The following is a 24,312-nucleotide window of genomic DNA, read 5'->3' as shown; positions in this document are numbered from 1 at the left end:
ATACTGCTCATTAAATAATAATAATAATAAAACCTCGCAATTGATACTGGATGTGTTTATTTGTAACCGTAAGAACAAGAACTCTTCAGAAAATTTGCGCTCTTTATTAGATAATAACTTGCTGTTGGGTGCGACATAAAATTAAATATGATACATAAAACCGTTAAAGGCAAGAGACAAGCTAGACAGTACACATATCAATCCATTTTTTTCTCTCTAATCTTGCTATAGCTTCACATGGCGTGCTTTCCTTTCTGGGAAAGAATCTATTATCTCTAAGTTCATCAAACGTTTTGCTACATGAAAAAACGAAATGTCGTTGTCTAATACTAACAAAGCTGTTAATACAAATAGTACTCAAGCCTAGTGTGGTTTCTCAATCTGATTACGTGTATTTTGTCACTGTCTGCTAGATAAAACGAAATAGGCCTAGCTAATGTTGCAGCAATTGTAACACACCAAATAGACTGTTTTTGGCACAAATGGTCATTTTTATAACACGACAGAATATAATTCACGAAGTACCAATATCAAACGCCCATTAGGCCTACTACAAGCAGAAAGTTTTATGTTAGGAAATAGTTTCACATTTCATTCATACGCTCCAGCTCCTGAAGCAGGAGATAGGAAAGTTTTAGTACGAAATATTTATATAAATTTAGAGTCGTCATATTCTTCCATAATTTGTGTTATGTCCCTGTTTCTTCTCCTTCCTCGTTCTAACAAACAATCTTGGCATCACGTAGTCTGTAACTATTCCCGCTAGTGTCAAAACTTAACTCTCCCGGTTAACTTCACTAGCCTTGTCACAAACACCTGTATGGTTATCCCGTGTTTATTCTCCGGTTAAGCGTTATTACATGTTCGTACAACGTGTTTTCCACACTACTCCCAGAATTGAACTTATGCGGCTGCTAGCCGGAAACTGTACAACTGGCCCATACTAGTGTAGCGGTCTGGCCAAAAATGTTAAAATTTCATTTTCTTGGATGAGAAGACAATACGTAATCTTTCTTACCAGTTATTCCTGTTAGTCGTTTATTTCTGCTCTGGTAGTCTGAATCTACGGATTTCACTAATAATTATAACAACGCTGATCATTCGCAAACGCAACAGCGATTGTCATTCTCCCCGTTCGGCTTTATTCAGCTCATTTCGTATAACCCCGTCCCCTTTTGTCTGCAGGACGGGGCTTCCCTGGCAGACATCACGTACATTATGAACTCATTCAAAAATCAACTTACGATTCGTTCAGAAATCAACTTAGAATGTGTTCAAAAACCAACACGGATGCGTTTAAAAAAATCGTATGAATAATCCATAGACCAACGTGCTCTGGATGATAGGTGCTTTGTGAAACAAGGTTTTTCCTCAAGAATATGAATTTGGCGCCCGTCACCCTCACCTTTTTTCCCTGAAATTCCTGTCCAGGGCAGATAACCCAGTTTGCTCCCCGACCGCTAGACCAGGCCCTGTTGCGCATGCGTGAATCTGGCAGCTCAGTTGCGCCAGTAAAATTTTTCCAGGTAGCATCTGGCTGCTTGCTTATGTAGTAAAATGCCACACTTCTGTACCCAGAAGTGGAAGAAGGTACTGCTCAGGCGCGACTGAATTGCGCAGTCGCATGAACATGCTCGCAACTGCTCAAACGAATCTAAGTAAGCAGTTGTGACGTCACGCTCACCGGAGGCAATTCGTTGTTATGAAGCAGTGCATAGTCTTCCTAAATCCTTCGACACATTTTGCTGTTAGCAGACGCTTGTATGAGTACTGTGTTTTGTTGTTGGATATGGCGCATTTCCTTTGCAACTTAAAAGCTTTATTTTCGGTTTTTTCCTCGTTCATGTTTTATTGTTGCACTATTATTCTGCAGTAGCGAGATACAGTAACATCCTTTGTTAAGAGTATTGGTTCTTACCAGTCAAAATTTAAAAAATTTAACTGAAAACTAAAACAATGAAAAATTCTCGGGTTTTCCCTAGTTTTCTTCCAAATGAAAAAATTCCTGGCGTTTTCCCGGATCTCCAGTTGTCCCGCGGCATACACACCCTGACAAATCCATGTTACTAAAAAAAAGTGGTTTCCTCGAACTTCAACACCAATTCTTTTACACTGACAGGCATGTCTCACTGTGTCAATCCGCTTGTTTGAAACCCATGTCTAACACCAACCGAATGCCTCAGGCCAGTTTTTCCAGCATTAACGAAGGATTACCGATTATCGTATACTCTTAAACTGTGTTAAATAATACCATTTGTCAATCACCTTTTGTATTTCTTTTTAGACCATCACACGATGACTCATAGGCAGAGGATATGGTTTCCAGAAGACTCATCCCTTATCTTAAATCTACACACATACTTACCAGCCGCCCTTTGTCTACTATCAGAAAGAGACTACTTTATACGCAAGTAAAATGTTTAATTCATCTTCTTTTCCAGTCATAGTCTATTCCTGTGGCTTTAATTTAATGCTTTCTATTAATTCTTCCTTTGCTGTGCTGTAACCCACCACTGCTGCTGTATTGGTTGTGGCCTCCAGAGGGACATATTCATCGTTTGTAATTCCTGTTTAAATGCAATTTAATGATTTTAAAAAAGTGCTCTGTAGATAGTTTTTCTGCAATACTGTATGTATTAAAGCCTAGGGACTTTAATTGCCCAGCAGCCAGTCTAAACCTAGAAGCACATATAAATTTACATTTGGCAGAATTAACAGTGTGATGGAAAGTAAAGGTATTAATTACTAGGGGTAGTCTCATTTCATTCTTTGGCTTGCTTTTGCTGCCAGTTATGCTTCAGCATAAATTGCCTTCAACCCTCAAGAGTGTGTCGGGCAAACATACTTATTTCGAATGGCTAGCATTAGTTCTTGTGATATTACGGATATCTTGCTCCCTGAATATCCACATCCATTTCGAAAACTTTCCTCTAAACTATTGGTTTTATTTGTTCTTCCTTATCACTGTTTTCTTCCTCGAGCAACCACTCACCCATAATCACTTTGTGGGTGAGGAGTACTCTTCTCCACATAAGACTGTTCTGTCTTCAAGCTGGGTCCTAGCCCCAGAATGTTCACTGTTTATAGACTACTGGTGAGAAAATGAAAACTTAGTCCGTGCATTAGCAACTGTATTATTAGAGGTAAGTATCCGTGCTTGGTTAGTCTTCGTTACTTCTATTATTTTGTTTCCTTACTTTCCAATATTAACTTTCATTTTTTCTTTGAAGCCGGCCAGGGTGGCCGAGCAGTTCTAAGCGCTACAGTCTGGAACCGCGCGACCGATATGGACGCAGGTACGAATCCTGCCTCGGGCATGGGTGTGTGTGATGTCCTTAGGTTAGTTAGGTTTAAGTAGTTCTAGGGGACTGATGACCTCAGAAGTTAAGTCCCATAGTGCTCAGAGCCATTTGAACCATTTTTTTTTCTTTGAAATTGGGGTAGATAACAGGTTTCTTCATTATTACCTGCTTGACAATTTTCCCCTTGGGTGTAGTCTCCACACTATGTTTAACATGTCAAGATCTTCGAAAAACATTAATAGATCATTTACTGTTATCCACCCATGATAGTGTATCTTCTTCCTGAAGTGATAAAGAAATATATGAACCAACACCTATCAAGTGACTCGAAGTCAGCCACCATTCACTATACTATTTATAACTACTCCAGCTATTATTACAATATCTCAGGTCGAGCAACTCCAGTGTTAACTTTTCTCGAGTGCCGCAGAACCATCTAGAATCGAGCTGGGGGTCTAGATTCAACCATTATACACAACTTCTAAATTCACTTGTATATGCCAACACAATTAGCTATTAGCCCCCACTGCTGGCATCTGGCCAACTGATAAGACCTCCTGCAAGGTGGTGTGGAACATCCTAGACAATTTATAACTCATTGTCACCAACAGCAGAAAGAGTAAAAATGGTAAAGTGTCAAACTTTTATCAATTTAGTCCCTTTAAACTGTACTGAAATACAAAATAATCTTATTTCTATAATCATGATTTTCAGAACAAAAATATTTTTCCATGTTACTGAAACTTGTCAAGTTGAAATAGTATGCCAGTACACACTCAACCAGGCATCTGATAAGGCAGATCAGCTGCACTACTTACAGTGCAATTTTGTTCTGCCATGAAAACAACTGTTGTCTCCTTGTGCTTTCTATACTTTCATTGTCAGTCTTGTTTGTAATGCAGTAGGAAAAACACTTCTAAATATCCAGCTTTCACTAAAGTAATTTAAGATATAAAGTCAAATGCAATATCAATTAGAAATGCTGTGAAGAAGTATGGTACTCGACAAACCAACTTGCGAGACTACATAATGTGAAGACATACGTAGAAAAAAAATTAAAAGGAACAGTTTAATGTAGAGGAAGAAAAAGTCATTGCAGAAACCCTGATTACTGTTTCAGATTGTAGATTTCCATTTTCGAAATTCGACATTCAGGTATTAGCAAAACGGTGTGTTGATGGACGTAATTTTATGCCTGGGAATTAAATATTTTTCTATTAAATCCATAAGAATGTAAGCTCCTAAAATGCATTTAACTCCATATCTTTCGATCCTATTTTTAATATCTGGTTTTTCTTTGACTGTGATAGGCTGATCGAGTTTCCAATTAGTTACCTGCATTTCAACTTTCAAATAATCCCTTTGAGCCTTTAATTCTTTTAGGAATTCAACCTCCTTAATGTCTTAACTTACTGTTAAATTCAGTTTTTAATTCATCACCCTGAGTTCCTACATTTGGGTCTGCAGAATCTAGTTTAGTACTCAGTTTACTCAAACTGTTAAGTAAATCTTATAAGTGAATCTTGATGCCTCTCGTCACTACCAGCATATGATGAAAATGACTGTTGTTGTTGTTGTCGTCGTCGTCTTCAGTCCTGAGACTGGTTTGATGCAGCTCTCCATGCTACTCTATCCTGTGCAAGCTTCTTCATCTCCCAGTACTTACTGCAACCTACATCCTTCTGAATCTGCTTAGTATATTCATCTCTTGGTCTCCCTCTACGATTTTTACCCACCACACTGCCCTCCAATGCTAAATTTGTGATCCCTTGATGCCTCAGAACATGTCCTACCAACCGGTCCCTCCTTCTTGCGAAGTTGTGCCACAAACTCTTCTCCCCAATTTTATTCAATAACTCCTCATTAGTTACGTTATCTACCCATCTAATCTTCAGCATTCTTCTATAGCACCACAATTCGAAAGCTTCTATTGTCTTCTTGTCCAAAATATTTATCGTCCATGTTTCACTTCCATACATGGCTACACTCCATACAAATACTTTCAGAAATGACTTCCTGACACTTAAATCTATACTCGATGTTAACAAATTTCTCTTCTTCAGAAACGCTTTCCTTGCCATTGCCAGTCTACATTTTATATCCTCTCTACTTCGACCATCATCAGTTATTTTGCTCCCCAAATAGCAAAACTCCTTTACTACTTTAAGTGCCTCATTTCCTAATCTAATTCCCTCAGAGTCACCCGGCTTAATTCGACTACACCCCATTATCCTCGTTTTGCTTTTGTTGATGTTCATCTTATATCCTCCTGTCAAGACACTGTCCATTCCATTCAACTGCTCTTCCAAGTCCTTTGCTGTCTCTGACAGAGTTACAATGTCATCGGCGAACCTAAATGTTTTTATTTCTTCTCCATGGATTTTAATACCTACTCTAAATTTTTCTTTTGTTTCCTTTACTGCTTGCTCAATATACAGATTAAATAACAACGGGGACAGGCTACAATCCTGTCTCACTCCCTTCCCAACCACTGCTTCCCTTTCATACCCCTCGACTCTCATAACTGCCATCTGCTTTCTGTACAAATTGTAAATAGCCTTTCGCTCCCTGTATTTTACCCCTGCCACCTTTAGAATTTGAAAGAGAGTATTCCAGTCAACATTGTCAAAAGCTTTCTCTAAGTCTACAAATGCTAGAAATGTGGGTTTGCCTCTCAATCTATTTTCTAAGATAAGTCTTGGGGTCAGTATTGCCTCACGTGTTCCAACATTTCTGCAGAATCCAAACTGACCTTCGCCGAGGTCGGCTTCTACCAGTTTTTCCATTCGTCTGTAAAGAATTCGCGTTAGTATTTTGCAGCTGTGACTTATTAAACTGATAGTTCGGTGATTTTCACATCTGTTAACACCTGCTTTCTTTGGGATTGAAATTATTATATTCTTCTTGAAGTCTGAGGGTATTTCGCCTGTCTCATACATCTTGCTCACCAGATGGTAGAGTTTTGTCAGGATTGGCTCTCCCAAGGCTGTCAGTAGTTCCACTGGAATGTTGTCTACTCCCGGGGCCTTGTTTCGACCCAGGTCTTTCAGTGCTCTGTCAAACTCTTCACGCAGTATCGTATCTCCCATTTTATCTTCATCTACATCCTCTTCCATTTCCATAATATTGTCCATAAGTACATCGCCCCTGTATAGACCCTCTATATACTCCTTCCACCTTTCTGCCTTCCCTTCTTTGCTTAGAACTGGGTTTCCATCTGAGCTCTTGATATTCATACAAGTGGCTCTCTTTTCTCCAAAGGTTTCTTTAATTTTCCTGTAGGCAGTATCTATCTTACCCCTAGTGAGATAAGCCTCTACATCCTTACATTTGTCCTCTAGCCATCCCTGCTTAGCCATTTTGCACTTCCTGTCGATCTCATTGTTGAGACGTTTGTATTCCTTTTTGCTTGCTTCATTTACTGCATTTTTGTATTTTCTCCTTTCATCAATTAAATTCAATATTTTTTCTGTTACCCAAGGATTTCTAGTAGCGCTCGTCTTTTTACCTACTTGATCCTCTGCTGCCTTCGCTACTTCATCCCTCAAAGTTACCCATTCTTCTTCTACTGTATTTCTTTCCCCCATTCCTGTCAATTGTTCCCTTATGCTCTCCCTGAAACTCTGTACAACCTCTGGTTCTTTCAGTTTATCCAGGTCCCATCTCCTTAAATTCCCACCTTTTTGCAGTTTCTTCAGTTTTAATCTACAGGTCATAACCAATAGATTGTGGTCAGAGTCCACATCTGCTCCTGCAAATGTCTTACAATTTAAAACTTGGTTCCTAAATCTCTGTCTTACCATTATGTAATCTATTTGATACCTTCTAGTATCTCCAGGATTCTTCCATGTATACAACCTTCTGTGGTATGCCTGCAATTTATCTTAGTCTACAACTAACAACCACAGTATTTTGCCACCTCTGTTGAACAAATAAACAATGTTGAGTGTCAAGTCCCTTTTTAACTACCATGAAGTAGATGCACCACCACCAAAATCAAAACAGGTCAGCTTTAATTTAATTTGGCTCACCAAATTTTCTTGCATAGTTCTAAAGGTGGCAGGGGTAAAATACAGGGAGCGAAAGGCTATTTACAATTTGTACAGAAACCAGATTGCAGTTATAAGAGTCGAGGGACATGAAAGGGAAGCAGTGGTTGGGAAGGGAGTGAGACAGGGTTGTAGCCTCTCCCCGATGTTATTCAATCTGTATATTGAGCAAGCAGTAAAGGAAACAAAAGAAAAACTCGGAGTAGGTATTAAAATCCATGGAGAAGAAATAAAAACATTTAGGTTCGCCGATGACATTGTAATTCTGTCAGAGACAGCAAAGGACTTGGAAGAGCAGTTGAACGGAATGGACAGTGTCTTGAAGGGAGGATATAAGATGAACATCAACAAAAGCAAAACGAGGATAATGGAATGTAGTCTAATTAAGTCGGGTGATGTTGAGGGTATTAGATTAGGAAATGAGACACTTAAAGTAGTAAAGGAGTTTTGCTATTTGGGGAGCAAAATAACTGATGATGGTCGAAGTAGAGAGGATATAAAATGTAGACTGGCAATGGCAAGGAAAGTGTTTCTGAAGAAGAGAAATTTGTTAACATCGAGTATAGATTTAAGTGTCAGGAAGTCATTTCTGAAAGTATTTGTATGGAGTGTAGCCATGTATGGAAGTGAAACATGGACGGTAAATAGTTTGGACAAGAAGAGAATAGAAGCTTTCGAAATGTGGTGCTACAGAAGAATGCTGAAGATTAGATGGGTAGATCACGTAACTAATGAGGAGGTACTGAATAGGATTGGGGAGGTGAGGAGTTTGTGGCACAACTTGACCAGAAGAAGGGATCGGTTGGTAGGACATGTTCTGAGGCATCAAGGGATCACCAAAATCGTAGGGGGAGACCAAGAGATGAATACACTAAGCAGATTCAGAAGGATGTAGGTTGCAGTAGGTACTGGGAGACGAAGAAGCTTGCACAGGATAGAGTAGCATGGAGAGCTGCATCAAACCAGTCTCAGGACTGAAGACCACAACAACAACAGTTCCCTCTGTCACTCTGTGGTCAGGAAGCTGGATTTCACTGCTTGGTGAACTGTGTGGTTGAAGTTGGCAGTGCAGTTGACCATGCCATTGCTTTAAGTGGGCAGATGTTACTACAATCAGCTGTTGGGGCATTGTCATGAAGCGATAAAACATACTTGTGTTTAGATTATGACCACCACTGTTACTTTTAATTCGCAACTGCTGCTTATTGATCCCTTGTCCAGAATAAACATGTATTACTTCTTACCAGTCGACTTGTTCTCCGTTGCAACTTCCCCCTTGCTGAAAACAAAGCCTATACCTAGCTCCATCTTCCCACCAGTAATAGAAAGTACATCTTCACGGATCAGATTATATTGATCTTCCCCACACAGGACGGTAATAATTCACACACACATCAACTAGGACATTACAGGCATACTGTTTGAGATGAATAGCTCGCAGTTCAAGACCATCGTAATGACAGCTAATAACTTCTCGTCTCCCTTTCCGTGACATAATTGGCGGTGTCAAAAATCATTCTCTTCCATATCACACCTATTACCTCCTATACAGAGTGAACTGCCAAAAAGCATAGAAAAAACTGTACTGGCCTTGTCGAACCAGTCTTTAAGACCTGCAGTGTCCATCAGATCCTGATGGAGTGCGATGGTCCCCTTCAACCCTCCTGCCAGACGGAGCCATTGGCTCATAAAGCTTGCATACGTAAAACCTTTTTTTATGCGTGTGTTTGCTGCCACTTGGTGAGTAGACTTTTTATCTATTCAATTAGATTATATTGTCAAAAATTTATTATTTTTGTTGTTAAATCACCATTATTCTTAACTGTAAACATTCATCAGCATGTGCATTTTAAACTTTTCGAAGCTTAATGAACAGTTCATTACATTTAGGGCAAGCAGCTGTGCAAATAAAATTTCTTCCACTGATATTTAAGCCACTTATCATCCGGCCATCCTCAGAGTGAGTCGCAGGTACTGTACCTGCGAGTTACAGATGTTGGTTGGCAACAAAGAGTACAAGCATTTCTTTGCTGCCGACTAGCATCTGTGACTCGCAGGCGCAGTACCGCCGCGGTGGAGCATATAAGGCCTCACTTGGCACCTTGTCAGTCTTGCGACCCACTCTGAGGATGGCCGGACGATAAGTCGCCAAATATCAGTGGAAGAAATTTTATTTGCATGGCTGCATGCCCGAAATTTAATGGACTTTAATGAAGTGATCTCTATCACAATGAGTGTGACTGAGGGCCTTTTAAGCCAAAATCTGGTTAACTAAATTCATTACTGTAGAATGCACTCTTTTGCGTGTTTGATTTATAAATATGAAGTTGTTCTACCAAGCAGTAAAGGCTCAACTGATGTGATCAAAATGGCAATAAAAACTTCCCGAGTAAAGTACCTGAAGACCAATTTAGCAATCATAAAGTGTCGATTGTAGGTTCTACCTGTCCACATCACAAAAGCAGAATGAAGGTGAAAAAACGAGTGCACTAGGATGATGATTATATGCTGGGCTACCAACGACCTTTGCCAAGATTCAGAATTGGAAAGTTTCAGTTGGTTCAGAAAACTGTTTCTCTTTAAATGATTCAAAAAATTATGATGGGATGTACAAATAGAAGCATTCTCCATACAAGAGGAAGTTTAGTTCCATGCATATTTAGTGTTGGCTTTTCCTGATGATCCTGAAATCTAACATGATTCTGATAACTACATGCCAATGAGATGTACCATTAACACCAATTAATTTACATATATTTTTGCAACCTCATATTACTGCTTTAGTGTAGGAGGCAGCAGAAGGTGAAGTACAAATACATGTTTCTTATGATATAATAAGATAGCCTTGGGCTGCAGCTATAGTTTTATAAGTTGCATTTCATGACCGATTTCAAGATTTTTACCTCTTGACCTCAGCACACATTTAATCGACGGGTACCCAGATTACAGCAATGTGTCAACCAAAGGTAGCTGAACACACCCTATGTTTGCAACACAATGCAAGGTGACACTTCTTGTGCATTAATTCAGCAGGAAGTTTTGACACTCAACAAGCAAATGCAATCCAACTTATAATTAAGCTACACGTGTGGTTTCTAATTCCATACAAGTTGTTCAGATTTTCATCAATGCAGAATGAAAATTTTAACAATTTATATTAAAGAAAATTTATTTTCAATCACAGAACATTTAGATAAACATTACAACATTATGTACATCAGTAGTTTTCACCACCTGCCACGGCCACGACCACCACCGCCACCACGTCCTCTTCTGCCTCCAAAACCAAAGGAATCTCCACCTCTGCTGCCACGGGTATTATCTCCATCATAGCGAACACGCTCCCTTTCTGCATTTCTCTTTTCCTTCCAAGCCTGAAATCTTTCTGCCATTTTATAAAGGTCTTCTGGTACTTCCTGGGAAATAAAAATGTATGTATTGTAATCACACAAATCTATACAGCTCTGCAAAATGTCTTGACATGTTAGAAACATACCTGATTTGCTTCTTCAAGTATTGCAATAAGTTCTTTTGCTTGTGCCCAGTCGCTACGAGTCACCAAAGTAATAGACTCTCCAGTTTTTCCAGCACGGCCTGTTCTACCAACTCTATGGACATATTCTTCAATGTTACGTGGAAAATCATAATTAAAAATGTGCCTGGAAATCATAAAACAAAATTCAGATATGTGGAAACATATAATGAATATATTCATTTTCTATGTGCACATCCTTTCAACAATTTTACTAACAGTTCTTTCTGATGATGACCAACCATACTCTCACTGTGAAACACATACGGCAGATTTTAGTGAAAAATCTGCTAATAGTGAGGTCATTAGACATGTGAAGCAGATGTCCTCATTCAACAAGGATGAGGTCAGTGGAAGATTAAGAACCAATACCAGTATTTGCCTCTTGTGATTTAGGGACACAACAGAAATCTAACAGGTTGAAATACATAGATCAGAAGCCACTCCTGGTGAATAAGAGCCCAGTGTCTTAATCAAGTGCACACAATTTCATTTGGTGAAAAAGAGTGAACAGGTAAGGACAAAAATAACCAGGAAAGAGCTCTGACTCCACACAAGTTGAGACATCAAATGCAAGCAACAAGTATGGGGAGTCTTATATAACAGATATGTTACAACTGTTGCCAAAAGAATGACTGAAGTGATGTTAAGGACAATACACAACTATCAGTACACCCCACTTAGCATTGTATCAGCTTATTCACCCAAAGCAGAGAGCAATTCACATTATTGGCCTCACCCCTAAATGACATTTAGGGGTGAGACCTAAGTCAATTCTCACAGTTCCCGTACCCAGCAACAGATGGCAACACTTATCTCCAATCTTTTCCATTTGAGGGTTAGCCTGTTTTTCCATGCATGTCTTCAACTGGGCAGTAACTGGATGGAACATGTTTGTCCTTACCAGACTTGTGTATGGAGATTACCGTGGCTTCATGCCAACGACTGGGATGTGTGCCGTCTATCCAGATGCAATTATATGTATGAAGGAGAAAGTTCTTGCCATCAAGAGATGGGTGCTGCAACATCTGAATGTTAATATCATATGGTCCTGGAGTGGAGAATTATGATGAGATGAGAGCATGTTCGAGCTCCCTCACAGTAGAAGTGTTATTGTAGTATTTGTGATTCTGAAAGGGAAAAGATATCTCTCAAGCCTCCACCATTTGTTTCTGAGGTAGGAAGGTGAGAAGGTAATGGGCAGAGTTCAAGATATCTTTGAACTGTTGACACAAGGTGTTGGAAATATCGATAGGGTCCACAATGGCATCGTTCGCTACAGTAAGGCCAGGAATCGGGAGGTGTATGTGTCTTCAGATATCCGACTTAGGTTACCGCAAACAAAAGAGGAAGTAAGACGGTTAAAAGAATTAGAACAAGAGATCCATATAGCTTGTCTGACAATGCTTTACGTGCAACTATTTATAACAAACAGTTCTCTTTTGTGAGATAGCATTCAAAGACACTGACAGCATGTCTCCATGGGTGAACAGCATCACGCATTCCTCAGTCCATCAAGAGGTCCAAACATGTTGCAGTAGGAAAGAGGTTCACGGGATGGAACATTCTGCTGCGGTAAGGATAACACTAGTAAGATACTCCACCCAACGATCACTGCTATTGAAATTTTGTTTGTCTAAAGTTGCGAGTGAAGAGTAGAGCCACCACTCAGCTTTAGAAAGCTACCAGTCGGTACTGCGCAAAGATAGGACATAAGGCAGCAGACAAATTACGCACGGAAAATGGTCAGTTGAGTATGTGTCAGAGGATGGACTACTATAGACGGTGGACAAGCTATGCAGTACAGAACAAGAGATCCAGGTGCGAGAAAGTGTGTGTGGAGTCTGAAAGAAATGTGTGTTCACCAGTGTTAAGAGAAAAGAGTAAACTGGTTGAGAATACCTGTCGGTAGAGAGCCTCTTGGGCAGGTTTTCAGAGAGCCCCAAATGGGATGGTAGGTGTTGAAGTTGCCAAGTAGCAGAAAGTGTTGAGGGAGCTGGGCAGTAAGCTACAGTATTTCTGCCCTATTGAGGTCAGAGAATGGCAGTATGTAGATATTACAAAGAGGAAAGATATAACTGGGGAGAGAAAGATGGACATCAACAGTTTGTGTTCAATGAAATGGTTTGGCTCAGGATGTCCCAAATGAGCATCATGACTCCACTAGAGCTGGAGTTTGTTTCTTGGAAGGAAGGTCGAAATGTACTGCAATGAAGACATCAAAGTGATCTTGAGGGTGTAATTTCATTTCTTGGAGGCATAAAACTGGGCACTACAATCAAAATACCAGCTTAACGCTGCCCTGCGTGATCTGATGCCGCGAATGATGCACTGGAGAACAGCCATATTAGATGACGTAAGATATTTCTCTTAAAAGGGGCAATTACTTTGGTGCTTGCTGAGTGCCAGACTTCGGCTGCATATAACTACATGGTTCTGAAGCTGGAGGATCCTGTTCCATTATTTCTTCACAGGTACCAATAACCTCCCCGGGTCAGTCAGCTGACTCCAGCATGGAAAATCAGTTTGTGATTTGCATCGATGAAATGGAGGTCGACGGATGGAGGTGCCGCGTGATGTCACTGTTTTAGAGGATTTTTGGGTTGGAGAAGGGGAAGAATATTTGTTTTTGTCCGACTTCTCAGCACCTTTGTGTTTGGCAGAAGTGGACAAATACATTTGTGACTTGAGGGGTGCAAAAAGTCATCATGTGTGCATTCCTTTTTAAATTTACGTTGTTCTGGTTGCGTCACAAGTGACTTCACCGGTGTGGGCAAAGGGTTTCTTGTGGGTTGAGCAACTGTTGTGGCAGGAGGTGAGGACATCACCTTAGCACAACTTCACAACCATAGCACTTAACTGAAGATCAAACCAGTCTCAGGACTGAAGACCACAACAACAACATCTTTCATAGGCCTTGACGTAGGAACAATGGTACTGTAACTGCCAGATAGTGGTACGCAAGCCTTTCAGCTAATCAACATTCACAAGCTACACTGAAGGGTACCTTTTCCTTCACTCATAGGGGTACACACGCCATTCGCGGTATGAAGAGGCATAATTGCCACTGCAGAACAGCCCTACCACAAGTTACACATTTGGCTGTGTTTTTATGGGATAAGCAAGTAGGGTTATAATGCTGACATTAGGAGCCACGAATTATGTTCGGTATGTAGAGTCTGATGATGTTGACTTCGTCGCCTGTCTATCTTCAGTGAGAGCACCACTTGATCAAACATTAAGAAAAGGTTGCGAGTAAGCACAAATTCGTATCAACCCACTTCATAACAATATGGACTGCAATTACAACCTGATCATAGAGATAATGTTGAACATCCCTCTCAGTAATACCATCATGTACCTGAGAGTATATGACACCATACGAAGAATTCAGTATTCAATTAGCCTCCGCATGAACAGGATATCTGTTGAGGGTGTAGCTTTAAGTAGTTTTTGGGCTTGAAAGGCACTATGTGCCTAGAAGCAAAGTACCATTGCATAAGCAAGTGTAGGACATTAGTGGACCTGCAATTATGTCCACACATTTCTGAATGACATGCACGTTCACTGTAGAAAAGTTCTGACCACCTTTTGTGCCCGGCACCTTGAGGTAGTGTGTGCAACTGGAAGATTTGTTGTGTCCTTGGCCTCTTTGAATTTCCATTTATTAGATGGAGGCTGCATCGATGGAGTTGATGTACTCATCATGGGTGAGTCCTCCACGATTGCCAGTGTTGCCAATGGCGTGCTCCTTCCATCTGGGCCCCCAAAGAGGCGAGACCACCCGCCTTAGGTGACTGTTCACACCTCAGGCACATCTCCCCAACTGCAGACAGAGGGACCAACTGGGAGTTGGGAAGGTAACAGCTCTGGCAATCACCCCTCCCTGGGCCTGGCCTTCACCAGAGGTACACACGAGCCCTACTTGCTGACCTGGGTTCTTTGAGTTACGCATTGCCCATTGACCATCAAATGTGTGAACCGGCCCTCAAGCACACACAGGGAGGAAGAACGACAAAGGGAGACCTCAAAAGTCAAAGCGGAGAAAGGAAAGGAGAAGTCAGAACAAGAAAGGAGACAAAGGCAAGAATAACACTTTCATAAGTTTTGGTTACCCAGTTTTACACAAGACTTTGTCCACAAGGGAGGGGAGAAAGAATAGTAGGAAGATAGACATGCAGCACAGAAAAGGAAGCAGTACTGCAAGGGCGGGCCCCATGTGTGTCAAGAATGTACTCACAAAGGAGTTGACAGGTGTGGATACTACTGAACAAACAGTTTCAAAAGCCAAGATTGCAAAATACTGACACGCACTACTTAGAGAAGAATATAAAGACTGGTAGAAGATGACCATGGGGAAGATTAGTTTGGGTTTCAGAAAAATGTAGATACATACAAGATATTACTGACTATGACTTAGCATACATGTTAGATTGAAAAGAAGACATTTATATCCTGGTCAGAAGCATCACCTATCCCATGAAAGGCATGGCTACCTGTGAAGCCAGTCATGAGATCTACAAGCTAGGCTATAACCACTGAGCTTCATTCTACATGGGCATGACAACCAACAAGCCGTCTGTCTGCATTAATTTCCACCAACAAACTGTGGCCAAGAAACACCTGGACCAACTAGTTGCTGAGCATGCTGCCTATCACATCATTCTCAATTTTAATGCCTGCTCCACAGCCTGTGCCTGGATCCTTCCTAACACCAACTTTTCTGAATTGCACATAATGGGAACTCTTCCTGCAATATATCCTACATTCCCGCAACCCTCCTGGCCTCAACCTTTGTTAATCATTGTCCTTTGCCCATGTAAACCATTCCCTGTTCCCACTCGAAAGCCACCTCCTGTAAGCACACCCACAGCCTTTTTACTTCTCTCCTTCTTCAACACCCCCTCCCTCCCCCGTGTAACCAGCCCTAACCTCTCTCCACCTTGTCTCTGGATTCTCCCACAAACAGCACTTTACCATCACACGCCTGTACCCTGCTCTCCCTCCCCCTCCCCACCCCAGCCTCTTACTTACCCCCACCACCCAGACTGCTTCTCCGATCATGTGCTGTTGTCTTGATGTCTGGTCTCAGTAGCCAGAAACAGCTCTCGTGTGTGTGAGCTGCATTTGCATGAATGTGTGTGTGTGTGTGTGTGTGTGTGTGTGTGTGTAGTCTATTTCAGTAGAAAGCCTTCTGGCAGAAAGCTTACTTGTTTAATACTCTTTTTGTTGTGCCTGTCTGCAACTCAACAACCTTCTTATATGGCGAGAAGCAACCTACCCTTTTCATAATACTGACATTGCATTAACAGATTTACCAGTCCAAAGGAATTTAAAAGCTGGGAATTATACAATGTGAAGGTAAGAATATGTAATGATTAACAACTATTTCACAATTATATCAACAAATTTACTGATGGTTTTGGCTTTCGAGTAAGAAAGGTTTAGCGGTCCTCTTTAACAGACTACTTTTCTACATTCATTAACATAAATGAAGAAAACAAAAACAAAAGTGATGGCATTTAGAACTAGTTACAGCCAATATGAGTGCAAGTCAAAAAATGCCTTTACCTTGGATAGAGAAAGTTGATATCAAAAAATGATGAGAGAACAAAGCTAGAGAAATTTCAGTAGCCTTGTGGCACAATCAAATAGCCTTTTTAAAGTACAAGAAGATACATACTTCCTGAACAATATAATAAGGGGGTATCAATGTACTGACGTTAATGCTGGGCACTTATTAAATGACAAAGCAAAAGTATACAAGTGAAGAGCTGCACTTTCTAAGAGTACTTGCTGGCTATTCACACTTGATAGGAAGGAAAAAAAATTAGGAAAGAAACATTTAATCTGAATAAAGAAGCTACAAAGTAAAATAGCACATGGAAACAGCATGAAACTAGAATCCAAGAAGGGATACTCAAGTCACTACTGAACTGTAAGCCAAAACTATGAAGATCGAAGATCGTTCGGCCTAAGAAATGGATGGAGCAAAATATTCTAGGGCAGAATAAACCAGAAATGGTTTAGATCTAGTTGTTGGCAGTGATGATGGAAAGGATAGGTCATAACAGTTCCTTCACTTAAGAGGTAATGTTTCAGTTTTCTCTTTGATTGTGGTGTCTAAATATACAGACACCAAAACAGATTTACACATGATGTGAAAATACTGAGAGTACACACAAGTAATTGCAGTTAAAGATTTCTTCCTGTGCAGGTTAATGTTACTGATTTTATTATTATAAATATTAATAATTTTCAAATATTACTTTCAAACATTATTACATTAACATTTATACACTTTTTGGAAAAGTGTAATTCTTACTAAAAATGTGATGGGATACGAATGCACAACTTACGTAACATCAGTAATATCAATTCCTCTTGAAGCAACATCTGTGGCAATTAAAATCCTAACACAACCAGACTTCAGATCATCCAAAGCTTGCTCTCGATCTGCCTGTTCACGATCTCCATGGATACATTGGCAATCAATCCCTTTTAAGCAGAGATCACTTGCTAAATCATCTGCTCTCATTTTCTTCCCAACAAAGACAATCACCTTGTCGTCAGGACCCATGTTCTCAAGAAATTCCAGTACCTAAAAGAACATCATGTATCAGATTAGTTTACTACAAACAAAACTTTCAATTGCCACTGGGAAATTTTCCCTTCTCTATAGCTCCTCCGAGATAAATAATGGCATCAAATCATATGCAACGAGAACAAAATAACTACATACAGTATCTCACAATACAAAGAAAAACCTCTACACAATAACTAAAAGACCTAGTGAATAACATAGTGCAAAACGTTGGGCTTTCTGCTGTATGGCTGCGTAGGATAATGTGCTGCATGCTCAATAATTTTTGTTTAGTTACATTAGAAGAAGTTCAGCATTTGCACAAAATTAGTTGAAAGAAAACTGTTTTTTTTTTTTCACTGGGCTAGGTGTGTGTATATAAACTTCCAGTAACTTTTTTCCATAATTACTAGTGAGGGCACAAAAGCTGAGATAACTTACCCATACTCAACAAACTTTTGGCAGAAATGAGAGCATTTTTGGTGTTATATGATAATTTGTTCTCCCAATTTTTCATTTATGCATGCAGAACCATGTCATATTATTGTTTTTAATTGTTGGTAAGCACTGACACTCCTCTCTGTTGAAATGGTAATTATTGTGGAGATTCTTGCATTAAAAACTTTGTTCAGGAGTAACACAATCTAAAGTGTACGCTCTTTTACTATCCTATACCAAGGCTGGGCACTAGAGCCAGAGATATACAAAGCGCACGCACGTACTTTTAACAAATTATATTCGAAATTTCTTCAGAATTATTCAGTTATTAACTGTAACTTAGGGCATGTCGACACACGAATTCACTGGCCTAAGATTATGGATTTTGTCCCATCTCACCTTTTCAGAAGAGCAGAAGTGAAAATGGCAGTATCTATGAAACTCACCAGAAGATAATTTGAAAATACACAAGTCTTAACTGATATTTCAAACTAATCAATGTCAGCAAACCATGCACTGGCAACACCTTTATTCTAAGTGGAAATGTTCAGTACTCTGAGCTTTGTAATAACATAAAATCCTAAACAAGACTCCCCATTACTGGGGTAGAATCACTCCCACTGCCTGTTACTTTATTTGATTATCAGAAGTCAGTAATTGAAATGCATTCTCAATGAGCTACCTGATCTCAATTTCCTCCGTGTACTACCAACTTTCCTCCTGTGATTAAAAATATTTGCCTTATTATGCTAATAAAACAATCAAAATGTTTTGTTTTGGGGCACAAAAACAAATAAGGTCATACGCACCCACTTCAGAACCATATAACACGAACACCAAAGGGAGTTAAATGCAACTACACGTTAAGCCCAATCAACAGAAGGAAAGAGCTAAAAACAGGAACTTGGAGAAAGGTCCATAAAATATGCCATACAGGCAATGGGAGTACTGAACGGAAGATTAAATGTCCTTCGCCACATTGCTACAACGAATGAAGAGTAAAACGTGGTCGACAATCTGCATGTCATTCACTAAAATGGCCAATAACTCAGAAGGCAAACATATTAGAACCTAAGTGGTTAAAAAAGGGCACTCCATCAGGTGGGGCCTCACCACTTAAATGGCAATAGGTAAAAAGACAGTGCCCAATACGAAACCTAACTAAAACGATCTCGTGGCGAGAGGGCCGAGAAGAGGTCAGCCAAGCCACTGGGAGAGGTATAAATCCCCGGAGCTTGTTCCCATGAAGGGTGGACCAGTGGTGATGCCAAAGTGATAACCTGCTGACAGACAGCAACACAGAGATCAACGGAGGAAATGGAAGAACTAGCGGGTGGACGTAAGAGGACTGCAGCCTTGGCAGTAGTGTTATCAGCCTTGTTTCCTGTCAGACTGAGGTGATCAGGGACCCACATAAACATCATAGAGACTCCAGCAAGAGTGAGCAAGTGAAAGCTTTCCTGGACCCATTGCACTAATGGATGGCCAGTGTACAGCACACACAGCCTCTGAAGAGTACAGAGAGTTGGTGCAAATGACAATTGAAAACCTTGCGTTGACGGGTGTCCTGCATACCCTGATGCAGGGCAAAGAGCTCTGCTGTAAATACTGAGCAGTGTTCCATAAGCCGATATCTAAAATTATCTGTGCCACTGACGAAGGCACACCCAACACCTCGTTGAGTCAGAGAGCCATTAGTGTACACAAAGGTACTACCGAGAAGATCCATGTGATGGCTGAGAGACTTACAGTGATAGAACAAGTCTGGAGTAGTATCCTTAGGAAGTGAATGAAGTCCAATGTGAACACAGGCCACCACACAAAGCTAACGTGGTGAAAAGTTCACAACCATCGGAAAAGTGGCATGTAGCATGAAGTTAAGCTGCCAGAGCAACAGCTGAAAACAAACTCCAGGAGGTAACAGAAGAGTGACGCATCCCATATTGGCAATAAGTCATCGAAGGAGGCAAACGACGGGTGGCCAGGCATGGCAGACAAATGGCATGCGTATCCTCTGAGGAGAACACTATGTCGGCATGACAGCGGTAGTTCGGCAGCTGCTGCATACAAACTCTCAACCGGGCTAGTGTAAAAGGTGCCAAAGGCCAAACGGGTGCCACGATGGTGGATTGTATTGAGACAATGTAAGATGGACAGACATGCAGATGCATAAATGAAACACCCAGTCTAGTTTTGAATGGATAAGAGATCCATAGAAATTGAGGAGGGTTATCCGATCCATTCCCCAGGAAGTACTGCTGAGAATTCTCAAGACACTGAGGAACCAGTCACAGCAAGCGGCCATGTAAGACATGGGAGGACCACAAAAGTTTCTTATCAAGCACGAGCTCCAAGAATTTCGTAGTTTCAATGAACAGAAGAGCAACAGGTCCAAGATGTATAGACAGTGGAAGAAACACTTTACGCCACCAGAAAATCAAATGGTTTTGTCAGTGGAAAAGTGAAAGCTATTGTCGATGTCCCACGAGCAAAGAGGATCGAGACAATGCTGAAGACGCTGCTCAAGGAGTTGCTACAGACGGCAAAATCGTCAATGAAAAGGAAGCCAGAGATGCCCGGCGAGAGACAGGCCACAACAGGGTTAATGGCGATAGCAAAGAGGACGATGACCAGGACGGAACCCTGAGGCACACTGTTTGCCTGGATGAAGGTGTGACAAGGCAAAACCTACACACGCCTTGAAAACTCAGTCTTTTAAAAAATCCTGAAGGAAATGGGTCATGCGGCCTCGGAAGCCCCACATGTAGAGAGTACGGAGGATACCAGTCCTTCAGAAGCTGTTGTGGACTTTCTCCAAATCATAAAACACGGCCACAGTTTGGTATTTCTGCAGAAAAAAATCGTGACATGGGTTGACAAAGTGACAAGATGGTCCACTGCAGAACTGCACGCTCTAAATCCATGTTGTGCAGTGGTTAGTAAATTGTGAGACTAAGCCACTATACCAGCTGAGCATGAATCTTAAGCTCCATCACCCTGCAAACACAGCTGGCGAGAAAAATGAATGGGGTGGTAGCTGGAAGGAAGGTGTTTGTCCTTACCAGGCTTAGGTATGGGTATGACAGTGGCTTCATGTCAGCGTCTGGAAAATGTGCCCTCTGCCCAGATACGATTTTTGTAGAAAATGCTTGCCTGCAAGAGAAAGGTGCAGCAACATCTGAAGGTGAACGTTGTCTGGCCCTGAAGCGGAGGATCAGGACGAAGTTAGAGCGTGATGGACCTCCCTAATAGTAAAAGTGGCACTGTAGCTCTCATGATTCTGAAGGATATTGCCCGAGACGCCTCCACTCGTTTCCAATCGAGGAAGGCAGGATGATAGTGGGGGGGGGGGGGGGAGCTTTAAATCTCCGCAAAATAGTGGCCCTAAGTGTTGGAGATCAGTAGGATCCACTATGACATCATCCGCTACAGTCAGGCCGGAAATTGGGGAATGGACCTTGGTCCCAGGGAGCAGTCTGAGGTTGGCCCACACAACGGAAGAGGGAGTGGAACTGTTAAAAGAACTAGTGAATGAAATCCAGTTAGCTTTTTTGCTGTACCAAAGAACATGACAACACTGTGCAGGCAAATGTTTATAATGAATACACTTTGTCATCGGAGCATGATGGTTACAAAAGTGGAGAGCCCGTCTCCTCACGCAAATTGTGTCACAACACGCCTCAGTCCACCAAGGGACCGGAACATGGTATGGTGAAGATGAAATGCAAGGAAGGGAACATTCTGCGGCAGTAAAGATAACGTTGTTAAGGTACTCTACCTGGTCATCACACCTGGGGAGATTATGTTCATCAAATGTTGCCAGAGAGGAGTAAAGACTCCAGTGAACCTTAGAAAGCTGCCATTTGGGTGTGCACATGGGTTGGTTAGGAGTCAGGAAACAGAAATCACATGGAAAATGCTCACTCAAGTTCATGTTGGAGATAATGGACCACTTGAGATGACAGGCAAGCTGGGCAGTGCGGAAGGAAAGGTCCAAATGGGAATAGGTGTGCGCTGAGTCTGAAAGGAACGTAGGTGCTCCAATGTTAAGGCAGTTGAGGTTGAGTTGCTTGAGAAGGTCAGCCAAGAGCGCACCTCCCTGACAGGTTCTGGAAGAGCCCCAAAGGGGACAGTGTATGTTAAAGTCACTGAGCAGCAAAAAGGGGTGAGGGAGTTGCACAATAAGGTGGAGAAAGTCTGCCCTGGTGACACCTAATGACGGAAGAATGTAAACAGCACAAAGCGAAAAGACAAATTGAGGAAGCAAAATGCAAACTGCAACAGCTTGCAGCCAGGCGATCAGGGAGACGCTTTGACTACAGACGTCATTCCGAATGATCCCCCCCCTCCCCCCCCATGACACTGTCAGTTACAATTGCATTGGGAACAGGGTCATTGAAATCTGAGCATGGATCAATGGCAACATGTCCATCTGATCAGATGAATCACATTCGTTGTTATGCCAGGTCGATGATTGTGTCTGGATATCCCATCAACTGAGTTGAATCAGCTCCTATGGTGAACATTCGCCTGAGCTTCCATTGGACCTTTGATAGTAAAGATACTATTACAGTTGTCCCCTACATGATCATTATTTTGGACCTAGATCCCTTCATACTTCTGGTCTTTGTTGAATTATCCATATCAAGTCTAGAATCATGCCAGATGGTGTACTCACACTGATATCTTGGCTACACATTCACCTGCGCTGAAACACAAGGAACACGTCTGATACATAATTGGATGCCAGATCCACCACAACAACCTGCAAAAAGACAATCTTCTGCAAGGGTTTTTATATCTTGTAACGTGATACAAATGTAATGATGTGACAAAACTGATTCTACAGTTTTACTAACATTTCATATTGTTTCAGCCAGCAGATTCCTGTTAATTTGATTCTTCTGTGAACTTTGTTGTTCACGTATAGGCAACAAATGCTACATTAAGTTTGTTATTTCATATTGTTTCAGCAGCAGATTCCTTTTAATATGATTCTTCAGTGAATTTTGCTGCTCTGGTATAGGCAACAAATGCTACATTAAGTTTGTTATGTCAAGTCAATCTGCAGATTAGAATTGTGGCATGACTATTTCTTTTTAGGCTAAGTAACTACAATTTTAACAATTTACTGGCATCTGCCCCCAGAAATAGAGAAGAAATAAAAATCGAGGAAAGACTGTTGTCCAAAATTTTGACACTCAAGTTACTGCTCCATTTTGGTATTCACAATTCAGTAATGAATGTACTAACATCTTTCACATACTCTATCCTTTTTGTCCTCTTCATCAATCATTTCTATATGCTGTGTTACAGAATGAACAGCAGCTAAATCCAGTGTTCCAATTACCACCTGTATAGGATTTTTCATGTAAGACTGTGCAAGTCGTCTGACTCCCTCAGGCCATGTTGCACTGTGAATAAAAAAGGTCATATCAATTTATTGTCATCTCATTTGTTATTTTGATGAAGTCACTGACTACATTCTACACATTACACAAAGTAAAAGAGCAAAGTGCTACATGTCTCTTTCCTATTCAATATTTTTTTTGAAAGTATTGAGATAAATCAGAAAAATACCATTCTCCTTACACAAAATGTAGCAGAAGGCTAACCAGCAAAAACAATTACATAAACCAGAACAACATACTTCCTAAGCCTCTAAAACTTTACCTGATTAGCTTGCAAGAAAGTGTCAATATGATTCAATACACAAATCTTCAAATTATCTCTAATCCCCCAATTCAACTCTATTTGAGAATTGCAATTCTATCTATCACACTGCCTATGTCACCTTCTCAAATCTGGGCCAATATTACCTTCTCAAATCAGGCAATTACACATACTTCATTAAACAATTTATCACCTACCATGTGTCACACTGCAACACCAATCTATTACATTTTGAATATAACCAAGTCAACACTACAACTGTCAATGTGATTTACATTTAAATAGGGGAGGACGAAGAGCCAGAGAAGAATAAAAACTTCTCCTGAAAAATGAGTACCCAAATATTTTAAAACTTATCATTTAGTGTGTCAATTTTCCCAAAATAAACAAAACATTTTCCCAACTTCTCTTCAACTTCTTTTTATCCTCCAAGCTGCTCTCCCTACTCTCCTCTCTATCCATATACCTTGATAAATGACGGGAATACAGGAAATACAGAATTAGAAAATACACTTATAAATTCAAGACATTCCTCAAATATTTAAATCACACTAAGTAAATGAGCACACACTATTTATGAAAATTTCAATGATATAGAGGTAGCACCGAAAAAACAATTTACAGAGTGGTACATAAAAGATTATATCCATACTATACACAGTATTTTCATGATACTGATTACCAGAGCTAGTGGAGAAGGGCAAATTTATCACTTTGAGGTAACTGTTTCTCGGC

General features: G+C 40.7%; 1 protein-coding gene across 1 annotated transcript in view; it reads right to left on the bottom strand.

Moving 5' to 3' along the window:
- Nucleotides 1-10,502: 10,502 nt before the first annotated feature.
- LOC124619403 (probable ATP-dependent RNA helicase DDX43) overlaps nt 10,503-24,312 on the bottom strand; it is an 86,127-nt gene continuing 72,317 nt past the window's right edge. The window contains exons 9-12 of the mRNA XM_047145759.1: nt 23,171-23,318; nt 17,243-17,484; nt 10,848-11,010; nt 10,503-10,767 (exon numbers count right to left, since the gene is read on the bottom strand). Coding sequence (XP_047001715.1) covers nt 10,579-10,767; nt 10,848-11,010; nt 17,243-17,484; nt 23,171-23,318 — 742 coding nt within the window. The 3' untranslated portion in view covers nt 10,503-10,578. The remainder of the gene's footprint in view (nt 10,768-10,847; nt 11,011-17,242; nt 17,485-23,170; nt 23,319-24,312) is intronic.

Source organism: Schistocerca americana, chromosome 6, assembly GCF_021461395.2.
Source record: "Schistocerca americana isolate TAMUIC-IGC-003095 chromosome 6, iqSchAmer2.1, whole genome shotgun sequence".
NCBI classification, from domain to species: domain Eukaryota; kingdom Metazoa; phylum Arthropoda; class Insecta; order Orthoptera; family Acrididae; genus Schistocerca; species Schistocerca americana.
Note: the sequence above shows the minus strand (reverse complement) of the source record. Positions and strands in the feature narration are given on the sequence as shown.